This window comes from Paramisgurnus dabryanus, chromosome 1 (genome assembly GCF_030506205.2).
Source record: "Paramisgurnus dabryanus chromosome 1, PD_genome_1.1, whole genome shotgun sequence".
NCBI classification, from domain to species: domain Eukaryota; kingdom Metazoa; phylum Chordata; class Actinopteri; order Cypriniformes; family Cobitidae; genus Paramisgurnus; species Paramisgurnus dabryanus.
This window is the reverse complement of record NC_133337.1, coordinates 60,271,954-60,293,228: the sequence shown is the minus strand read 5'-3', so window position 1 is coordinate 60,293,228 and position 21,275 is coordinate 60,271,954. Positions and strand designations below refer to the sequence as shown.

The window sequence follows — 21,275 nt, the reverse complement described above, 5'->3', positions numbered from 1 at the left end:
AAAAAAACATGAAAGTACTGCCGGAGCGTTTAGAAAGCATGCGGAACAGTCTGCTCTCGTGATACTTTAATATCATATGCCATCCATTTGCACAGTAATACACGTCATAATTGATGCACAGCTATCCCTGAGAAGACACCGCATTCTGCCTCCAAATATAAATTTTAATGTAGTTACAAAGAAAGACATTTAGTAATTCTTCAAAATTACTTGGATTAACCTGCTTTCTGGAATAGCTTGTTAATGCAGTAATTGATCCAGCAGCTAGCAGTTTTCTTCCGCGCTGAAACCGGCACCCAGCGGTTTTTCCTCGCTCGGCGCTGAGCGCAGAGAGTTGAAAAATATTCAACTTTGGGTAAAAACCTCCCCAAATGTCAGTCTTCACACGGCCGTGCAATCACAGTGGAGGAGGGTCGGGACAAGTATCACAGCAACCAACCGTCTCACAGCTGACGTATCAGAGCTACCAAAGCGCTTAGCTGAAGAAAGCTGGCACTCAGCTGGATGACAGCTCGCATTCGCCATCTTCCAGGCGTTTTCAGCCGCGTTTAAAAGTTTTGGTGTGCACAACCCCTTACAGTACAGTACTTGTTATATCACACATTTAATGCCTTTATCATTTTAGAAAATTCTAAATTTCAGATTGAACAACATCACTTTTGCCATCAACATCTGCCTATAGTTGAAAAAGTTTCTATAATATTTCTTTATTCTTATATTCTTATAACAGCAGCCTTAGTACCTTTGGATTAAAACGATACAAATGTTTATGTATATATACTGGCATTTGTAAAAAAAATTATAATTTGAAGCATTATTATATATCAATGCTTACACAAATCTGTAGTCACTGCATAATCAGACAATTATAAATTATTAATATGTTTAATATTTATATAAATTGTAAATTAGTATTTACTATTATATTTTAAATCACATATTTTTTATTTACCCATGTGTGAAGTATATTGCCTTTTTTAACCTACTAAACGGTATGAAGTAGTACCAGAATAGTTGTAGCAAATAATAAAATGAGAATGCAGGTTAAAGTTCATTAAAAATAATCATTAAACAATAAGTAACTGAATATGCAAAAGAAAAAGAAAAAAGAAAGACGCAACGGGAGTTTTCAGGCCAATGACAGGTCACTTTCTGTGTCCCGCCCACTTTGTCTCATGTATCAGTCAAGCAAGCACTGTTATTTCAGCCGATGGCCTAAAAGCTTTATAACCTCAGAGCGTATTATGTGAGCCATATATAAAAGCAAATCGGAAGCATTTGAAGCCTTTTGTAAGTCTATTTAAGTTGATTTAAGGAACAGTTATCGACTAGTACATTGAACAGCTGAACTAAAAGTTTTTGTTTTGTTTTGTTTTTAGCCGCGGCGTTTGCCAGTCCTGCCATCTGATCACAAGTCACTAAACCCGGTGTGAGAACCGCTCATGGACCGGTGAGTTACTGTCAAATGCGCTGCGGTTCCATCTGAAACAGTAAATAAAATGTAGCATGATTACAATATGTATTATAATATTAAGCAGTTGCAGGATGTAGACCACTTACCACACACACCTTGTACAACCAACTTTACTGGATTTTGATATGGTTTTAGAGAATTGATTACACGTTATTTAATTGAACTACAACGCGCGCGCGCGCGCACGCACGCACACACACACAGAGACAGGCAGACAGACAAAAAATGTTATCTGTATTTTGTAAAGAATCTAGATACATTAAAACTATATTATTGGGAAGTATTTAATTAATTTTATTAAGTATTCAATCAATAGTTTAAGTATATTCAATCTTTTCTTTATTATTCCTCATTATTTATTTGAATTACATTTTTATTTAAATCAAACGAGGTCTTGCAAAAATAATAATAATAATAATTACACCCTTCAACAAATTAAAAATATATCTAATATTTTGTATAGCCTCCTTAATATGAAAGAACAGCACCAATTCTTCTAGACATTTAATTAACAAGTTAACGGCATACTGCTGTTCTGTCTGTCTGTCTGTCTGTCTGTCTGTCTGTCTGTCTGTCTGTCTGTCTGTCTGTCTGTCTATCTCTTCATTATTCAAAGTCATTTTTAAATTTTAAAGGTTTTGCTTGTAATGAAACATCATATATTTTTCTCTAAAGTAATTTCATTATGTAGGCTATTAAACTAAAACCGATTCAGACATAAGGTTTTTAGTTCAAAAGGTTTTTAAGATCATGAGGTCTAGGTTTAAAGGAAAAAGATTTGTAAAACATTTTGGCCAGCTACACTTTTAGGTGTCAGGTTACATGCAAAATAAATACATTTTATAAACACAGAGAATGTTATATGGTGTGTGTGTGTGTGCGCGCGCGCGTGTGTGTGTATGCATGCTTGTGACACTAGCGCATCCCAGCAGGGTGAAAGCATGATGTGACTACACTCTGGTCAGAATAATCAAAGATATGTAAAGTAGATCAACAGTAAAAAAACGTTTTGAAATTAAACTTATATTATAAAGTAACATGTGAACTGCTGGACAGACAGCTTTGGTTCAACACGTGAGAGATGCTGACAAAGTAAACGCTTGTTGATTTTGCGTTGTAAACACTTTTACAGCAGTCGTTACGAGACAGACGTTATAATGGCTTAAAGACATGCTAATATAAATCCTACATTAATGAATGCTTTTGATTTTCCACTGTTTTCAATGCACAAAACACTTGGCGAAATGCACAGAAATTTTACATTTGCTGACAGCTGAAATCGCGGCTTTTGATGATTATGCAATTGTCACACCTGTAATTGTAATTTTGATAAGTTTTTCAATTAAATGCGGGTTCCATGATCTTTGAAAGCCAATGTTGATATTTGAAATAACCTAAACAAACACTCCCCAGGAAAGGTTAATTTAAGAAGACGTGATTTAAAGTAAAGAGACAATCCCTTTCCCATATTATGACAGAGAGTTCCAAGGACACTTGAATGCTCTTAATCCCATATAGTGCTTAGATAGACAGGAGGCATAGCAAAAGCAATGATGAAAATCTAAGAATACAGGCAGGAGTGTAAATGTGAAGCAGATGAGAAAGATTTGAGGGTGCATAGCTTTGAATGTGAAATGCAGAATCCTTTACACAATATTTAGCAGGAAGACAGTATAGTTCATGATAATGAAGTCCTGGATCAACTGGAGTTCATGGGGAAGTTTAAGGTAGGAGAGATCATCAATATGTGATGTTACCAAATAATATAAAAAGGATGGCTGTGGTGTTGGGTGTAAAAAAGTGTAAAAAGGCCAGCATTATATTATTAAAGAGTAACTAAACCCTAAACCAACTTTTTTTTTTAGTTAATGATCTGTAAGAATGATGCTTTATTAGTGCTGTTTATTGATTTTAGTAAGTTTGACATTTGGATATAGGGCTCTATCTTGCACCCAGTGCAATTGACTTTGTCAGTGACGCATGTATCATTTCGTATTTTGCAACGGCGCACAGCGGGTTTTTCCCTCCACAGACGCACGTCGACTAACTAGGGAATGAACTTGCGCTCCCTGGGCGTTTCAGCGCAAAAAAAGAGGCGTGTTCCGGCGCAAACCATCCCTGATGCTATTTTGCAGTTTCAAAAAACAATTGCGCCACTGACCAGAAAAAAAAAGTTTAAAGTCAGTGGCGCGTTGTTCATTATGCTATTTTAAGGGCGCATGCTTGACCATAATGTATAGCGTGCACAACGCGCACACACTTTGCATCTAATCTACACAGATGCAACAGTTATTTTTGCAAATCATAAATTTGTACACTAAAAATATTAATACACGAGATAAGGGGAATCATAGTGGTGAGCATTGTGGTGATAGTTTTTATTTATTGTGTGGCTGCGTTAAAAAATTCTCATGCAAATAACGATTAAAATATTTTCATAAGTTTGTTGTGTGGCTGTATTACGTTTATTTTATGTAAATAATAATTAAAATGTTTTCATAAGAAACCTTAATGTATGAACTTGATTTGTAAGAGTACTTTGGGGTTGGACCTTGCTTGCGTTTCTTGGGTCCGATTTCAAAGCCCCCAAACCCTTTCAGCGGTGAGGGTGGACGCAGCGATGTCCTCTGCTGGCGTCTGTGTAGAGGCAGATCCACCTCCCGTTACACGGCGTGCCCGATTTATGCTGGCGCAACGATGGGGATGCCAGCTGATGAGATTGTGGCTATTTCCTCTCACGCCTGTTTAATCTACGCTGATTTGGGCGGGTTTCTCCTATCCCCATACAAAACAACTTCTCTGTCTTTGACGTGGGTCTCCTCGGCTGTGAACCGCTCCTGGCGTGCGCCTGGTAAATCCGTCATAATAATAGCAACCCGCCATGGAACTTGCGCTCTTGCTTTTAAAGGGAATGTTGGATAGCGTTCTGATTGGTTTATTTGACGTTACGCCCAAACCACACCTATGAATAATGAACCTACTTCAGACCAACCCCTTATTGATTTGCGCCCAGCGCAAGAGTTATTTCTCACGCCGGGAAAATAGCAACAGCGCCCAAGATCCGCCCACAAACTCACTTGCGCGTTGCGCTTCGCACTTGCGTTTCAGATCGTTAAAATAGGGCCCATAAAGTCTTTCAATACTACAATATATGGTGTAAAAATGTCTGAGTGCTGCCCTCTGCAGATGAATTTTCCTGTTGGATGTTGGGTCCAAAAAATGCCTACTGACGTAAAAAAAAGCCCTTGTTACGATCTCACCACACACTTGGTACGAGCTTAGTTCGTCCCCTATATCTCCGTTGGGATCTGCCCACTTTTCTTGCATTTTTCAAATATTGCCAGTTGAAATATGCAGAATGTGCCCATATGGATGCTAATACGAATAAATGAATTTTCTTTCAGTCCTGTATCTGTGGAGCATTATAAAGCAGGCATGCTGCTCAGCGGTGTAGGAGATGCGATTGGTTACAGGAATCAGCTGTGGGAATACAACCAGTCTGGCCCTGCTATCCACCAGGTACATACTCTATTAACATCTCTAAATTATTTCAAGCTAATTCTGTTTAGTTTGTTCGGCATATTGTGAATCTCGAGTCTGAATAACAGTGTTTGGCAAGTTTTATGAGATATTCATGGAAGTATTAATGTATGCTTTTATCCATTATTAATTTAGGTTTCATGCAATAATTAATTAGATTGTTGTTCTTTGATGTTTCTGTTGTAGCTCAATCAAGAAGGTTTAATTGATTACAATGAAATGAAATTAAAATCATCTTCTATATCATTATTACATGTTTTACAATTACATATTTACCTACAGTTCACCTGCTCAGAGGTCTGGGGTTGAAATCCTGACAATGGGTTTGCTAAAGGACAAATCTGTTAGCAGAACTCATACAAAAAGTATTAGGAAAACTGGGGCCCCCTTTCAGAAGCCACATCTAGTAATAGCAATTCGTTTAAGGGAGCTTATGGCAGACTCCCAATAATTATGAAACATGCCCCAAAAAATTTGGTAGCTGTTGCTATGGATTCGTAAGGTTGGTGTGGGTGAGCAAGATAATTTGGCTTGCACCTGAAGTTGACCAAGACAAATATGGCACTGCCACCTCGAATCTGAATGATAACAAAATGAGGACAAACTTGGCTATGTTTCACACACACGGGCACGAACACACACACAGTGAACGGACATCCTGACAAATAACAGGTCCTTTAAGTTTGCGACGTCATTCGTGTCACCGGGATGTCCGGTCACAGCAGTGTGAGTGCGTGCATGTGTGTGGAGACAGTATAGTAGTTTAATACTCCTACTATAATTGTATACAGTACAGAATGTACAAACTAGAATGTTGCAATTTTTGCAGAGGTGTAAAGAGTAGCTGAAAGCCATACTTGAGTAAAAGTACAAATTCCTTACTGTAAAAATTACTCCACTACAAGTTACAAGTCACCAATTTAAATATGACTTGAGTAAAAGTATTAAAGTAACCCAATTTAAAAGTACTCAAGTATTTTTACTCGTACTGAATGTTGGCTCAAAGATGCACTAGTCCTCAACACAAAGAGACATTGTAGGTCTGGGCAGTGAAAACTAAGAAAGTTTATTTATGAGGTTTTATTTCCTAATATAGAAAAGAAATCAAACACCTCAAAATTTTGACCTGGCAGAACAAACACAGATTAAACATAGTCATAGTCTTTTGACTAAAATGTTATTTAGTTTTAGTCATATTTTTGTCATCTGAATTGATTTAGCTTTAGTCTAATTTTATTCAACTAAATGCCATGAGATTTTGGTCTAGAAATCTACATAAAATTTAAATGTGACATGCTGAAAAATATATAGCCTAACTTTGTGATATAAATATATGGTAACACTTTACAGTAAGGTTCATTAGTTAACATTAGTTAGCTACATTAGTTAACATGAACTAATAATGAACTGCACTTATACAGCATTTATTCATCTTTGTTAATGTTAATTTCAACAATTACTAATACTTTATTTAAATCTTGTTAACATTAGTTAATGCACTCTGAACTAACATGAACAAACAATTAAAGCTTAAATTTGTATTAACTAACATTAACAAAGATGAATAAATAATGTAACAAATGTATTGCTCATGGTTTGTTCAAGTTGGTTAATACATTAACTACTGTTAACTTATGAACCTTATTGTAAAGTGTTACCAAATATTCTTATATAGGCCTATCCTAAAAAAGATATAATTTTAATATTTAAAAAAAAATCCAGTAAACTAAAATTACACCAACAGATATATGATAATGCATATTAAAAACGTGAAGTTGTTCATTTGAAAGATTAATTGTAAACACATGTAGTACGTAACACCACTCTCATACATTAAGTGCACTACATTTCTTCCGTCATGCATCCCTCTTTACAGTAAATACATTACAGCATACTTAATTAAATGTGAGGACAGTGAAATTGTACACTTATTATCAATCTTATAATGTACTTAAGTTACTTGGGCAATCAGTACAGGACCTCGCTGGTTTATTTTGGCTTATATAGTAAGTTATATCAAGTTATGTAACTCAGGTTAGCTGATAAAGTAGCATCAGAGTATACAAACATTTGTGCTTGCCTTTGTGTTGCGGGATGACCCTCCTGCAATCGCGCATCACTTTTGTTTTGATTGTAGCATCACATGTTTAACAAAGGGTCCCTTGACTGAAGCAAATGTGATGTCAAATGAAGTCCCTCAGTTGTGTGTGTGCGTGTAACACCTCGCGACCACAGATTCTATCCATCATCACTCTCTGACACTTTCGTCTCGTTTTTATTTGACGAATAAACAATGTAGCGAGTAACGTTAAGTGTTATTTCAAATGTAGTGGAGTAAAGAGTACAAATACCCAATCAAAAATGTAATTGAGTAGAGAGTAAAAGTTGCCTATATTTTTGATACTCAGTACAAGTACAAAGTAGCCCAAAAAATACTTAAGTACAGTAACGAAGTACATTTACTCGAGTACTTTACACCTCTGAATTTTTGTGAAATCCAAATTGTGCGAAATTTGATGGACAGTACTACAGTTTCATGAATGAATAGACATTAAAAGGGTTGAATAAAAACAAATGTCCTTATTGTTTTACACTTTAAACACGTATAATAAATGCCAAATAAAAACATAGTTAAGAGAGTAAAACATAATAAACATGATGATCATGTATTGAGACATCAGTTTCAGTACATTCTCCACATTATTATGAAAATTCTGCTCTATTAACAGGCATTTTGTTGTCATATTTATTAAAAAAGCAACAATATATGTGTCGGAATCACCAGCTTTTCAGCTTCAGTTACCACCTGATCTACCGTGATGATGCACTGGTGCCCAGAGGTAAAATTTACCTGCGGACAGTACCAGAACAGGAGGCCATAAATGAGTAAATTAAGGAAGCATTACAACAAAGCTATATTTGTCCATCCACATCCCCTGCTGCTTCAAGTTCTTTTTTCGTCCCCAAGAACGATGAAGGCTTACGGCCTTGTATCGACTATGTGCTCTCAACAATGTCACTGATAATCCTATTACTATCAGCTATTCCATTACTCTCATCCCAGCAGCACTTAAACAACTCAGAGGGTCCAGCATCTTTACAAAAATGTAGCTTTGCAGTGCATACAATCTTAATTCTCATCCACAAAGGCGATGAGTGAAAAACTGCCTTTGCCACCCCTACTGGTCAATTCGAGAAATTGCGGCAAGTCGTTCGGCCTTGAGTCTTCAGAGATTTCCTACACCAGTTCGTTCTTTTCTACATTAATAATATACTCCAAGTCCCTCACTAAACACCAGCAACATGTTACGGAAGATCTCAAAAGTCAACTCTACCTGAAGGCTGAAATACTCCATTCATTTCCTGGGTTATATCATCGCAGATTCCAAAGATTCCTAGGTTTTTTCCAATTTTTACCTCCATTTTATTACTACAATTTTCCATAGTTTTACCACTCACATCTCTACTCCAAGGTAAACTGAAGTCGCTATCCTGGAACACTGAAGCTACCTGATTAGAGGGGACTCGTCCTCCATTCATCGTTTACACTGACCACAACAATCTCCAGTATCTCTAGGATGCAAAACTGACTCAACCCTCGCCAGGCCCCTGGGCATTATTATTCACCTGTTTCCAGTTTACCATCTCATACCGTTCAGAATGGAAGAACAAAAGGGCAGATGCCACATCTCATTTACATTCGCCCGATGAAGAAGACAAGTTCCCCGAAACGGTCCTCCCAGCCACTTCTTCCTTTCTATTTGTTCATTTTCTACTAATTATGTCAAGTTACTTGACTGGTGGACAAAAAGAAGCTGATTTGACTGCAACCTTCTTAAACCTTATGCCATCGAGCGCATCATTAAAGCCCAGGCACTCTGAAATTTTCTGCGTGCCAGGGAGCAAGGACAACACACTCGCTGGTTTTAAACCTCTGGCTCTCCTGAACCATTTGTGGGAAGCAAAACATAACTTTATTAGCCACAGTTGTGTATGTGTATGCATGGCTGTACATGTTTGCATTTAAACTCTCTATTGTCACATAAAAAAGGTATTGTAAATATTTCTTGGTTGTTTTACTAACTTTATATTCACTGCTTCCTGACAAGATGTAGTGGATACTGCTAACATCACATTGACCCCCCCCCAAAAAAAACCTTTAAGGCTAGTTAATTTCTGTTATCAACAATTTGTCATGATCATTTAGGAACTACAAGACCTTGGAGGGCTTAAAAACATCTGTGCGGAACTTCCTGATTGGCCTGTTAGTGATGACACGGTACTTCACCTGGCAACTGCTGAGGCCCTAGCAACAGGTTGGTCCATCAGTATGTGGGGATTCTAAAGACTCTCTTAATTCAAAAGTTATTATAATATTATTAATTTTAATAAATTGTCTTTGTTGTCTTACAGGAAAAGAAGGTGAGGAGTTACTGCACGAGGTTGCTTTTGGTTATGTAAAGGCAATGAAGGACATGGAAGGAAGAAAGCCTGGACCATCCAGCATTCTGGGTAAAGGACCACACATGGTAGTATTTATTGATCATAATTATAAAAAAAAAGATGAAAAGCCTACTATTAAAAATGAAAAGTTTTGTAACTAAGCCTGTCACGATAAAGCTTTATTTTTTGCTTGGTGATGTACTGTCCAAGAAATAATTGTGATATTAAAAAAAGTTAGAATTGTCATTGTATGACCATTTTTATGTTACATATTGTTGGTAAACAGATAGCATAATAATGCAATTGCAAGAATTTTGCAAGCTGACAGGGGTTGGAATGAGGGAGGGCAGAAGACCGAAAGAAAACAAAAAACAAAACCGCACTTGGAGCCTCAAAATAGACCACAGCAAGGCAAGATAAGGCCAGACTTAAGTAGGTTATTAATGCATTTAAGTGGATCTATCATTATAAATTGACATAACAGAAGTACATCATAAAAGTCATGAATAAAAAAAATCTGAACAAGTAATATATCTGCCATGTTCTGACTAAATGAAAACGTGTTTCCACATAAATGTTTCAACCTGGATCCCTTACCTAAAATCATCTCTGCTCCAATATTTAATCCAGACGTTGAAAAGCCCTGCTGATATAAACTCTTGATTAGCATGAGCTCAGTTGTGTTCCCCTTTTTAACTGGAAATTCTCCTCAGTTTGAGGTTTCACTGTTTTAACCACCAGGGTTCCCACAGGTCCTTATACTCTTTGAAAGTTTGTGAATCCGGGAAAAAATTCCAAGGCCCTGGAAAGTTGCATTTTCTTGATGAGCAAAAAAAACTAAGAGAATAAGTCTAGTTTTAAGACAAAATTTATCAAATTTAATTTACCTAAATTTGATATTTTTTTGTCTAAAAACTAGACTTATTTCCTTAGATCATTTTGCTTATCAGGAAAATGCAACTTGGTTTAAGAATTTTAAGAACTGTGTACTAAATACAACACAAAAATACTAAGTAAGAAAGTCATCCTCGAAATCCCTAGACTCTCTACCATGACCAAGATGGCTGCCCTTCTGAGCCCAAGCCTATCTAACATGACCAAAGAGGGCAATTGCTGTTTGTGTCCTGGGGCTTGTTCAAATTCAAACCGGTGAGATTGGAATCTCATAACATGTATTTTGTTGTTACTGTTTTTTTCTTGCGAAAGGTGTTTCTCAGTTACGGCCGGGCATTGAAGGGGGTTTCAGGATTCCCTACAATCCAGAGGGGACGGGTTGTGGGGCAGCAATGAGGTCAATGTGCATCGGCCTTAGGTGAATGTCATACTTGCTCTATTTTTTCGTATTATAAAAGATTTTTGGTAGTAAAAGATGTTGGAGTTAAGTGTATTTACTTTACAGATATCCTCGTCCTGAGCAACTCTCCTCACTGGTTGCAGTGGCTGTGGAGACTGGAAGAATGACTCATCCTCATCCAACTGGATTTCTTGGTGCTGTGGCTTCAGCCTTGTTCACCGCTTATGCAGTCCAGCGCAGACCAATCATGACTTGGGGTCTGGGTTTGTTGGAGGAGGCTTGTCCGGTAGCAAAGAAATTTATACAATCTACAGGATATGCTGTTACTGAGACTGAGAAGGACTGGGACTACTTCACTGAGAAATGGAAATGGTGAAAAATCACATTTAAGGCACAGTGTTTAAATGATGATATGATAGTATTAATAGTAATATAACCAATAATCAGGCTAGCTTTCTTCCTGGAATTTACGTTTCTGAAGTCTTCTGACTTTATAAAATATTTGTTATAAAAATAAGCTGGACAGTATTGTGATGAGAATGAAGGAAAGCTTTTTCCCCGTGGCTTATGAATTTTCCATGAAGGTCATATTTGTGTACCCGTTAATGCAGTGCACCACTCCAGAGTATGAAAAAAAAAAAAAAACACTCCAGAGTATGCTAAATCTTTCTTAACGCCTTTTGTAGTGAATGCCTTTTGTTAGTATTACTTATAGTAGCTTCTCTGAAGTTTTCTTATTCTTCAAGATGACATTATGAACTGAAGAAGTGGCTTTGCTATCATCTAATAGCTTTCTGCTTTGTGATGCCCACAATTAATATATTTTTTACAGTGGTAAGGTGTCAAAATTACTGTGTCGCGCGTTTCTTTAAATTAGGTCTTTCCTAAGGAGGCAATCTGATTGCCCTAATACCAATTATTAACAAATGAGCGCCAATGACAAGCAATGACAATGTGATGCAATGTCTTTAATTCCAATGGAAGCTTGACCGCTGACTTTTGGTGACATAAACTGGGACACAGCACTATCTCCTGTCACCAACCTGCCATTGGCTAAGCCTTGTCTGTGAAACCAGGCCTATTTTTTTATTTATACACTCATATAAATATATATATATATATATATATATATATATAAGAGATTTTCAAAATGCATAAAAATATAAAATGCCTCTGCATTCTGTTCTCATCCACCAAGGTACTTGAATCTCAGAGCATTGTCTTCTGGGACTGGACCAGTTAACTGGCCAGACCAATATGGGCCAGCTGAACGAGATGAGGTCTACAAAAGCTTTAGCCTATCAGGGTGGGCTGGTCGTAGTGGTCATGATGCTCCGATGATAGCTCTGGATTCTCTGTTGGGGGCCGGTTCAAACTGGGAGGAACTCATGGGACGAGCCGGATTTCATGGAGGTCAGTTGGCTATCAGTTAATTTTAGCTTTTCCTTAAATCTTTATCAGCAGTTAATTCAGGGGCTTAGTTTGTGACAAAAATAATTATACAGCTTAGTAAATATTAATTTAAATAACACAGTTGTCTGAAAAAGTTCAAGGTTTGTAACAAGTACAATTGTTTATCACTTCAATCAGTATTTTGTTTTTAACTGCCTGTTGTTTATAGGAGACAGCGACAGTACTGCAGTGATCGCCTGCTGCTGTTGGGGTCTACTGTATGGAAAAGAGGGAGTGCCCGAGTGTAACTATAGAAACCTGGAGTACAGGGATCGACTGGAAAGCACAGCACAAAAGCTTTATGCTCTTTCTTGCAGATAAAGAGGCTAACTAGCTTAGGAAAACAGACTGATATAAAAACTGAAAAGAAGTACAGTAATAAGGTTTGGCAATCAAGCTGACTCACAGATATTATTGAGTTTCTAAGAAGTTGCTTTGCAAAAGACTAAAAATTCAGAAAATTTTTGAATTTGAAAAACAATTAAATCACTTGTTAATACAATCACTTTATGTTTTTATTTGATTCAACGCTAAACTTTGTTATCATAAAAATATCACATTATCAACTGAAATATCACGGCATATAGTTACATTTAAATCTTATTGGTAATTTGGTATTTTGTAATGAGACACGCTAGAACCATTGAGATTTATAGTTACTGGCATGCCATATGTTCTTTTAGCTTTAATGTAATTGTTTTGCTGTCAGAATAAACCCTTCTTTAGATCTGATTTGTTACAAATATTTACTGTAACTTACATAAAATATAAAAAATAAATTTTTGATGCATTTCTATGATTGAGAGTTTTGTGCTTTAATACAATAAATGATGTAACGTAACACATTAAACAATAGCAAACTCAAACAAGATATTTTTTCAAAAATAACTGTTTAAAACATTTTGGACTTTTATATTGTTTTTGTGTTTTCTGCTTTATTTGGTCACTTCAGTCAGGGGTTTTTTAAAGACAGCGGGCGTCTCTTTTGTCACAACATAAACCTTGACAACCTTTTAAATTTGTTAATGCCTAAAATGTGTGGATGTGACTTTAATTATAGAATGCTGGTGTCACTGTCATAAATAACAGAGTGTGAACACAACCATATTAAGGATATAAATACAGAACTGGCAAGGCAACACATTTTGCTGTTGTTTAATGGAACCAAGTTTGTTTTTTCACTGCTCGACCTCAGAGGGCGCTGCATAGACTGAACGGTGCTCTTTGCACTTCCCCTAAAATGAAAGAATTTTAGAAATATCTGTAAATTTATTACAAATTAAACACAGAAATATCACATTTGCATAAGTATTCAGACCCATTGCAACAACACTTAAAAATGTATTTCCCATTTCTCTTGGTCGTTGCTGAGATGTTTCTACACTTTGACTGAAGTACACTATTGATGCTAAATTGAATTGGACGTTATTTGGAAAGGCACGCATCTGTCTTGGACTAGGATAAACCCTGTCCAGGAAACCGCCTACAGAGATTATCTTAAACCAGGACAAGGCCTTAGTTTAATTAGGAAATAGCTTAGCTAATTTAACAAACATGCCTTACTAAAACATTACTTGTGTGCATTTTGAGGCAAAACAAAGGGCACTGAACTGATGTATTTTAAGATATTAAAAGTTGTTTTCAGTTTGGACAGTTCTTCCTTTTATTTTAGTCTAATCCCAGTCTAATCCCTGTCTGGGAAATCGCCCCTATGTGTTCCACAACCACCATAAACATATACACTTTTTAAAACATAGACTTTTAAAAAAATCTCCAATTAAACATTTGTAGCACAGATTACAGATGCTTTTTACACTGAGCGAAAAGACAGTATAATATTTACAAAATTGTGATGAAACAATTTAATTTTAAAACAAATTAATCAAAAATCTTCTTCACTATCAAAGTGATAAATGTTTGGTTTTAGTTTTATAGTGTATATTTATATAAGTGATATTAGCCTGCGCGGTTTTTTTTAATATATAATCATATCTACTGTAAAGTCAAAATTATTAGGCCGCCTTGTACCAGTATTACGGTAATATGGGTTGTCTATTGCAGTTATTACGGTATTAATTTGCAGCAAAATGGCAGCGCACTGTGTTTGACACTGTATGTGATGTTCACTGTGATATCAACAAATAATCTTATTTAAATAGGATAAATCGCATCAAGAGCTGTAAGTATCACTTCTGTGATATAACTTCGTTATATCGGAATGAGTGCCTCATGTGTCATGATGATAAATTGACACTATAGCGTATCTAGAGTTATACAATGCAATTAAACGTGCATTTTAAACTTATATTTACAAACTATTGTATTTTTGTTAGTTATTTAGAAGTTAGTTCTAGACAAAAATGTCATGTATTTTAAGCACATTATGTCAGAGTGATTGTAGTCAATGTAAAGTTTATTAAACCAACAGCATTTTTTACTTTAAAAAAGTAAAACTATAAAGTTTACTTTAAAACCTAGTGTATTTTGTTATTAAATACAATGAAATTTAGACATTTTAAAATGTAATGAAGTGTAGATTCTTACCACCATATAGGTGATTTGGACTTGTGGCTTGTTTTTAACTAGGTTTATAACATACTTTACATTTTCTACTATTGGTCAGACAAACAGGACTGGTTGAACCAATGCTGATGTGTTGTGCTTGCTAAATCAATGCAATGCTTTAAAAGCATCAGAGAATATAGTGTTTACACTTTTTTTTTGTTAAAATTTAGGGTATAATTTTTAGGAGGTCTTTTGCTTAAAGTATTCTAAAACTGGATGAAGATTCAAAATCAAAGATTAAAAATGACTTCCTTTACTATATTAGACAGCACCCATGTTTGTAAAGAGACTGCATGTGCTACGCAAGGCTTTATCAACTTGCTCCATTCCGGTTGCTGAAGTCCACACTCAACATTATGACGTCATCGTGGTGGGTGGGGGTCATGCCGGGACTGAAGGAGCAGCCGCAGCCAGCAGAGTTGGGGCAAAGACACTGCTAATCACACAGAAAATACAAACTATTGGTGAGTGAAGGACTCCTTGTAACCCCATTCAGACATCAGTCGGATCGATCTTTAAATGGAATTCTTTGTGTGACCTGTAGGGGCGCTTTCATGTAACCCATCTCTGGGAGGTGTGGGGAAAGGTCATCTGGTAAAGGAGATCGATGCTCTGGATGGTGTGATGGGACGGGCAGGTGACTGGGCTGGCATTCACTTCTCCATTCTTAACCGTAGTAAGGGGCCTGCAGTATGGGGCCCCAGGGCTCAGCTCGACCGTGGACGCTACAGAGACTTTATACAGGTTGAATTCTACTTGTATTACTAATTTTTTATTTAAAATAGACATAAAATAGGGTGTGCATTACAGTGATTTGTGCAAAGTTGGTTTAGCCACTTCACTTTGTACAAAACCAGTAACTCACTGTGCAATTACAATCATGATCTCTTTTCTTTTACAGTCTGAGCTTTTATCTACAGAGAGACTGACCATCTTGGAGGGGTCGGTGGAGGATCTTCTGGTATCTACAGCTGACCCAGATAAACCTGGAAGACATAAAGTGTATGGAATACGCTTGGGTAAGAAACATCAAAAAGTCAATTAATAAATTGTAACCATTAAATAGTATACTATGCTGCTGATAATATATTCATGTGACTGTAAATTTTCTCTGGCAGCTAATGGAGGGGGTGAAATCCATTGCGGCTCTGTGGTTTTGACCACTGGCACTTTCCTGTCTGGTTCTCTCTTCATGGGACAGAATTCATCTCCAGGGGGGCGAATGGGTGATCCTCCTTCCTGCGTTGGTCTCTCTCATTGTTTGAAAGAGATTTTGGGCTTGAAGGTTGGCCGACTCAGGACTGGTACTCCTCCCAGAATCATCAAAGATACGATTGATTTCTCCCTCACCGATATTCGTTTGCCCGATGAAAAGCCCACTCCGTTCAGCTTCATTAACACACAAACAAACTGCAAGGTACAGATTATAAATTAAAATGTACAAAATTAGCTGACTTTTGCGAGGGTTAGTTTATCGCAAAAATCTGTCTTTAATCACTGTCCTTCATGTCACAAAAGGTGCAGCAAAATCTGCTCTTTTACTCTTAAGGTTTACTCTAAAATTTACCAAAAAATCATCCTAGAATGGTCAACTCACGCACCTTAATACGTAACTCAATCTTCTAAATATGTGTAATTCTTTATTCAACAGATTAATTTTTAATTTATTATTACTGAAAATAATCCTTAGCATATATGCATCAGTAGAACGATGTATATATAACCATTAAATACACGGCACTCTGGAATGCTTGCTTCTGATTGGCCAGTCATGATATTTCAAGGTATTTTTTCAGAGATAACAACCGCCTAATACATAAAACATATATTCATCTATATACATATGCTTTGTGGATAGTGTAGCGATGTAAAGCCGGGTTCACACTGCACGATTTTTCTCTTACATCGTTTTAGAATTATTAGAGACTTTTTAAAAGTCAAGCCCCTGACATTCCGATTGATTGGAGCAACCCTAGGCTTACATTAAGTGTTACTGAGTGTCTTTTCATTGCAAACAACAAATTTAAGTAATACAGAAATTCACTGGCCGATTGAAAAGATTTATTGGCTGATGCCAATAATAAAAAAGGCCAATTATCGGCCGATATATCGGCTATGCAAAACAGTATATCGGTCTATCACTAGTCTCAATCATAAGAGCTATGTACCGTATGTAATAATATTTTACATTAAGATATCTTAAATGAAATAATTTTTTAAAATAAAGTACTAAATGTAGTGTAATAATATTTATTTGAGTAAAATGTTGATTGTGTTAATTTGTCTTGTAGCCGGAGGACCAACTTCCATGTTTTTTAACCTACACAACACCTGGAGTAGAGAGAGTGGTGAACGAGAGCATCCATGTGAACTCACACATCCACCAAGACACTAAAGGACCCAGGTAACCTCAGAGCAGTTCAGACTGGATATGTTATTACATTTAACTGTGGACGTGAACATTGACATGGTGTCTAACTAGTGATTGTCTCATCTTGTGCCACAACTGAGATTCTGTAATGGCCAAAGATGCACAATATGTGAACAGCCCCTTGGTGTGGTTACATCATGTAATAATTATAAGTAAGGCTAGAAAAACCTTGTAATTACATAATAATTTTATAAACTATGTTTGATGTTTTGACAAATCCCAAAATGGCAACTAAGAGAGCTACCGCTACCCTGTTTAATAAAAGTAATGCAATTTAAAAAAAAAAACGATTTTGGCCAAAAATAAAAAAAGAATCTATACCCAAAAGAATTCTAGGGTGAAAACCATAAAATGCATATTTTAAATTTGCTTTTGTTCTTTACATCCAGAAATTGATGTATAAATGTGTACATACAATGTAATGTAATGCTGTTTTCAACAGCCTTGGTGCATCCCTATTTTCATTTATGAAGGCAATGTTACCTGGTACTGTTTCTTTGGGTTTTCAATACATACTAAGGGTAACAATATCTATAAAGAGGTGAAAAAATGTAGTATGTAAAGCATTTTGTACTTATAAATGCACAATGATCCACTGTAGTGTTGAGTGTCCAAGTATGTAAGACATTTTGTAATTTTGACTGCAGCATACTTGCATAAAACCTCTGTAGTCAGTCTGTAATCAACAATTGTGTGTGTCTTATAGGTACTGTCCCTCCATTGAGTCAAAAGTGTTGAGATTTCCTGGAAGACGGCACCAGGTATGGCTGGAACCTGAAGGTTGGAGTTCTGACCTCATATACCCTCAGGGTTTGTCCATGACGATGCCCCCTGATAAGCAGCTTTGCCTCATTCGAGAGATCCCAGGTCTACAGCAAGCTCACATTCAGACTCCAGGTATATTATAGTGTTGCACATCTTTTTCTGTAGGCTTTGGCTTACATAGAGAATAAGAAAATGAAAGCGACATGATTATCAAGTATGGTATTCCATACTCGAAATGTGACCTATGTAAGTCTGTGGGAAACACTGAAATGACATTTCCTAATAATACATTTTCTTGTCATTCAATACATTTCAGAGTGCAATGAATTAACTGTGTGTCCACATTCCAAGCTGGTTAAAACCAACTAATCGGAATTGGAGTTTGCCAATATAGGAAATCTCATTATTGTGTACAATCTGTATCACACACATAAAACGTGTTAAACGTGTTGTTTTGCTTCAGGTTATGGGGTGCAGTATGACTTTGTCTGTCCAACACAACTCTACCCATGGCTGCAAGTGAAAAGCACTCAGGGTCTCTTCCTGGCTGGGCAGATTAATGGGACAACAGGCTATGAGGAGGCAGCAGCACAGGTAAACCACACTGCACCATCTAGAGGACATTGGGGAACCATGTTGGTGATTTCCAGACCCTACATGGTTAGCTTACAATAATAATTTAGATGTTATGCTATTAGATCAAATTTATTGGTATGTTTCAGGTTTACATCACCATTTGTCCTGGTGTATTCCCATCATATACAAACATAAGGACAAGAAGATCCAGCTATTATACATGACTGTTGGTGAAGCCACTGTAAGGGCTTTGCAGAGCCATGTATTACTATCCTTACAGCTAGAATACTTTTATGAATTTTGGCATGCACAGAGTTTTTATCCTCTAAGGGTGCACTCACACTATCCAAACCAAAACGCACCTAGGGTCTTGGTTAATCGAGCAGCATGATCGGAAATAATGCCACTCACGTTCCTCTGCCTTCGTTAAAACCTAATGATGCGCGCATCAGGGTTTAGTTAATGTCTGATCTGCACATGCGACAGATTAACTAAGCAATGTGATGTGAGAGGGTGTATCATTGTACACCAAACGACTCAGACTTAACATTACGATGGGTTCCAGTGTTAAGAGAGCACTTTCTGTTTTCTTCAAAACAATCACATCCTAATGATGAAAGTGTGCCCAGGCTCGGATCGCTTAAAGTACAGTGTGAGTGTGTGCTTCTGGGGGAGTGGGGGGGGACAATCGCACTGGGGCACAGTTTGGTTGGGTTAGACCTAATGTGTGTTCACCCTGAATTTCCAGTGATTCAAATTCCATGAACGACTACAGTTTAGGCTAATATCCCATTCTGACATTACAAGGGGTGCCAATTTTCAATGACCTATTTTTTACATGTCAGATTGTCATCATATGTCCCGTTTAAAGGCTTGCACTTTTACTGATCATAACACTGGCTGTTCTGCTCTTTGCTTAGGGTCTATGGGCTGGAGTGAATGCAGGAAGGACATCTCTTTCCAAGAATTCACTGTCTCTCTCACGCACTCAGAGCTACATTGGTGTTCTCATCGATGATCTAGTTGGTCGTGGAGTGACCGAACCATACCGTATGTTCACAAGCAGGGCAGAGTTCAGGACTTCACTTAGACCAGACAATGCTGACATTCGACTTACCCCCAGAGGTACAAAAAATACTTAAAATGCAAAAATATTTCCAGTGCATACATAATTGGGTTAGGGGTTTTATATTTAAAATTTGCTAATATCTCTTTTAATATAAAGGTTTGACTACAACCTTATAAACACTGTTAAGTAGTGCTAATTTTATATATGCTATTATTGTCAATGTTGAGGCATAGGCTTAATTAAAAATGCAATTATTTAGCCTACTAATTAAAAAAATTCTCAGGTTTTGAGGAGATGGGCTGTGTGTCTAAGCAACGCTATACTGAAGCTCTTCAAGTTCAAGGGAGACTGAATGAGGCCCTCTCTGCCCTGCAGTCTATCTCACTACCTGCTGCTCGCTGGAGGAATAAACTGCAACATGTCAACATCAGTGAAAATAAGAGCACCATTCTCAAGTATGCATTTATCACAATGATAAATGTTACTCTTATTGAAATCTATATTTATTAATTTTAGAGAAACCAAAAATGGACATAACATTAAAGTTAACATAACTATTTTATTCCTTTTTCTTTAAGTGGAGAGGAGGTGTTGCAGTATAAAGAGGTTTCCTTCCAGATGTTGGCATCTGCCTTCCCAAAGCTGCTATCCCCGTATCAAGAGTTCTCAGAGAGAATTAAAGTTGAAGGTAATACATGCAAGAAAATGAAAGTCCTAAGCTTTTATATCTTTGAACTCCAGTAAAATTTTTATTATTTTACATTCAATCATTTAGCAAATTCTTTTAATCCAAAGCAGCTTACAAAATTTAGGAGTACAACAATGTGCTTTATCCTAAGGTGGCAATAACATGTGAGGTCCTAAGGTATATCGTTTGAGCTAGAAGAGAAAAGTTTTTTAATAAATAATGTGTATTTTTCATAGGAGAATGTATGATGGTCATGTGGTTGTGTGTTTTCTCCAGCTTTATACCGCCCTCACTGTGAAAAGCAGAGAAGAGAAATGGAGCGAATGCAAGTAGAGGAGAGTTTGTGTTTGCCTGAGGACATTGACTACCTTACTCTCCCTGTGTCTCTCTCCAAGGAGGTCAGAGAGATTTTGGATAGAGCCAGACCAAATACAGTAAGACACCTTTAATACGTTATGCGTTATACAGACAGCTCCGTTTCAGTTCATTAGTATCTGTATACCCACACACTACTAGAGGATATCGATGACTGACTGTCAGTACTTTGACCCTAAAATGACATGATGTGCTGCATTTTATTTGAAAATTATTAACATTATTAATTTGCACTGAAACCTTAAAGTCCCAGTGAACCGGACGTCACGATAAAATTTATTCTGTGTCGTGATGTATTTCCAAGTGAAACAACATGAGAGTTGTAAAATTATGACAGAATTTTCATTTTTGGGTGAACTATCTCTTAAAGCACATATCAAAAGAATTTTGTTATTATTTAGGCTCAGTAGGTACAAAGATTAGTGACTTTCTATACTTTGGTTATTTTCAGTTGGGAGCAGCTACTCGTCTGCAAGGCATCACCCCAGCAGCCATAGTTCATCTGCTCAACTACGTGCAGAGAGAAAAACAAAGGAATCAGGGCACAGGAAAAGCTGTCAATTGCTTTGGATGAAATTTTGCATTACACTTTGAAAGAAACTT

At 36.8% G+C, this 21,275-nt stretch overlaps 2 protein-coding genes across 2 annotated transcripts; both read left to right on the top strand.

Annotated features, from left to right (window-relative positions):
* Positions 1-1,163: 1,163 nt before the first annotated feature.
* Positions 1,164-13,002, top strand: adprh (ADP-ribosylarginine hydrolase). Its single transcript, XM_065242675.2, has 9 exons — positions 1,164-1,290; positions 1,380-1,450; positions 4,879-4,993; positions 9,222-9,330; positions 9,428-9,526; positions 10,664-10,769; positions 10,857-11,123; positions 11,950-12,164; positions 12,373-13,002. The coding sequence occupies exons 2-9, from the start codon at positions 1,443-1,445 to the stop codon at positions 12,522-12,524; spliced, it is 1,071 nt and encodes a 356-aa protein (XP_065098747.1). The 5' UTR covers positions 1,164-1,290; positions 1,380-1,442; the 3' UTR covers positions 12,525-13,002.
* Positions 13,003-14,227: 1,225 nt separating this feature from the next.
* mto1 (mitochondrial tRNA translation optimization 1) lies at positions 14,228-21,262 on the top strand. Its single transcript, XM_065242667.2, has 13 exons — positions 14,228-14,382; positions 15,034-15,232; positions 15,313-15,512; positions 15,670-15,787; positions 15,887-16,185; positions 17,060-17,172; positions 17,906-18,096; positions 18,428-18,558; positions 19,461-19,665; positions 19,893-20,064; positions 20,188-20,297; positions 20,574-20,731; positions 21,124-21,262. Exons 2-13 carry the CDS (start codon positions 15,043-15,045, stop codon positions 21,244-21,246), a joined length of 2,010 nt encoding a protein of 669 aa, XP_065098739.1. The 5' UTR covers positions 14,228-14,382; positions 15,034-15,042; the 3' UTR covers positions 21,247-21,262.
* Positions 21,263-21,275: the final 13 nt, after the last annotated feature.

What these genes read in the sequence shown, in the direction of transcription:
- adprh (XM_065242675.2), top strand. An exon ending in TCAATGTGCATCGGCCTTAG is followed by an intron (nt 10,770 to 10,856) that starts GTGAATGTCATA and finishes TTTACTTTACAG; the next exon opens with ATATCCTCGTCCTGAGCAAC. An exon ending in ACGAGCCGGATTTCATGGAG is followed by an intron (nt 12,165 to 12,372) that starts GTCAGTTGGCTA and finishes TGTTGTTTATAG; the next exon opens with GAGACAGCGACAGTACTGCA.
- mto1 (XM_065242667.2), top strand. Translation starts at nt 15,043, where the DNA reads ATGTTTGTAAAGAGACTGCATGTGCTACGCAAGGCTTTATCAACTTGC. An exon ending in ATGAGGAGGCAGCAGCACAG is followed by an intron (nt 18,559 to 19,460) that starts GTAAACCACACT and finishes CTCTTTGCTTAG; the next exon opens with GGTCTATGGGCTGGAGTGAA. An exon ending in CATTCGACTTACCCCCAGAG is followed by an intron (nt 19,666 to 19,892) that starts GTACAAAAAATA and finishes AAAAATTCTCAG; the next exon opens with GTTTTGAGGAGATGGGCTGT.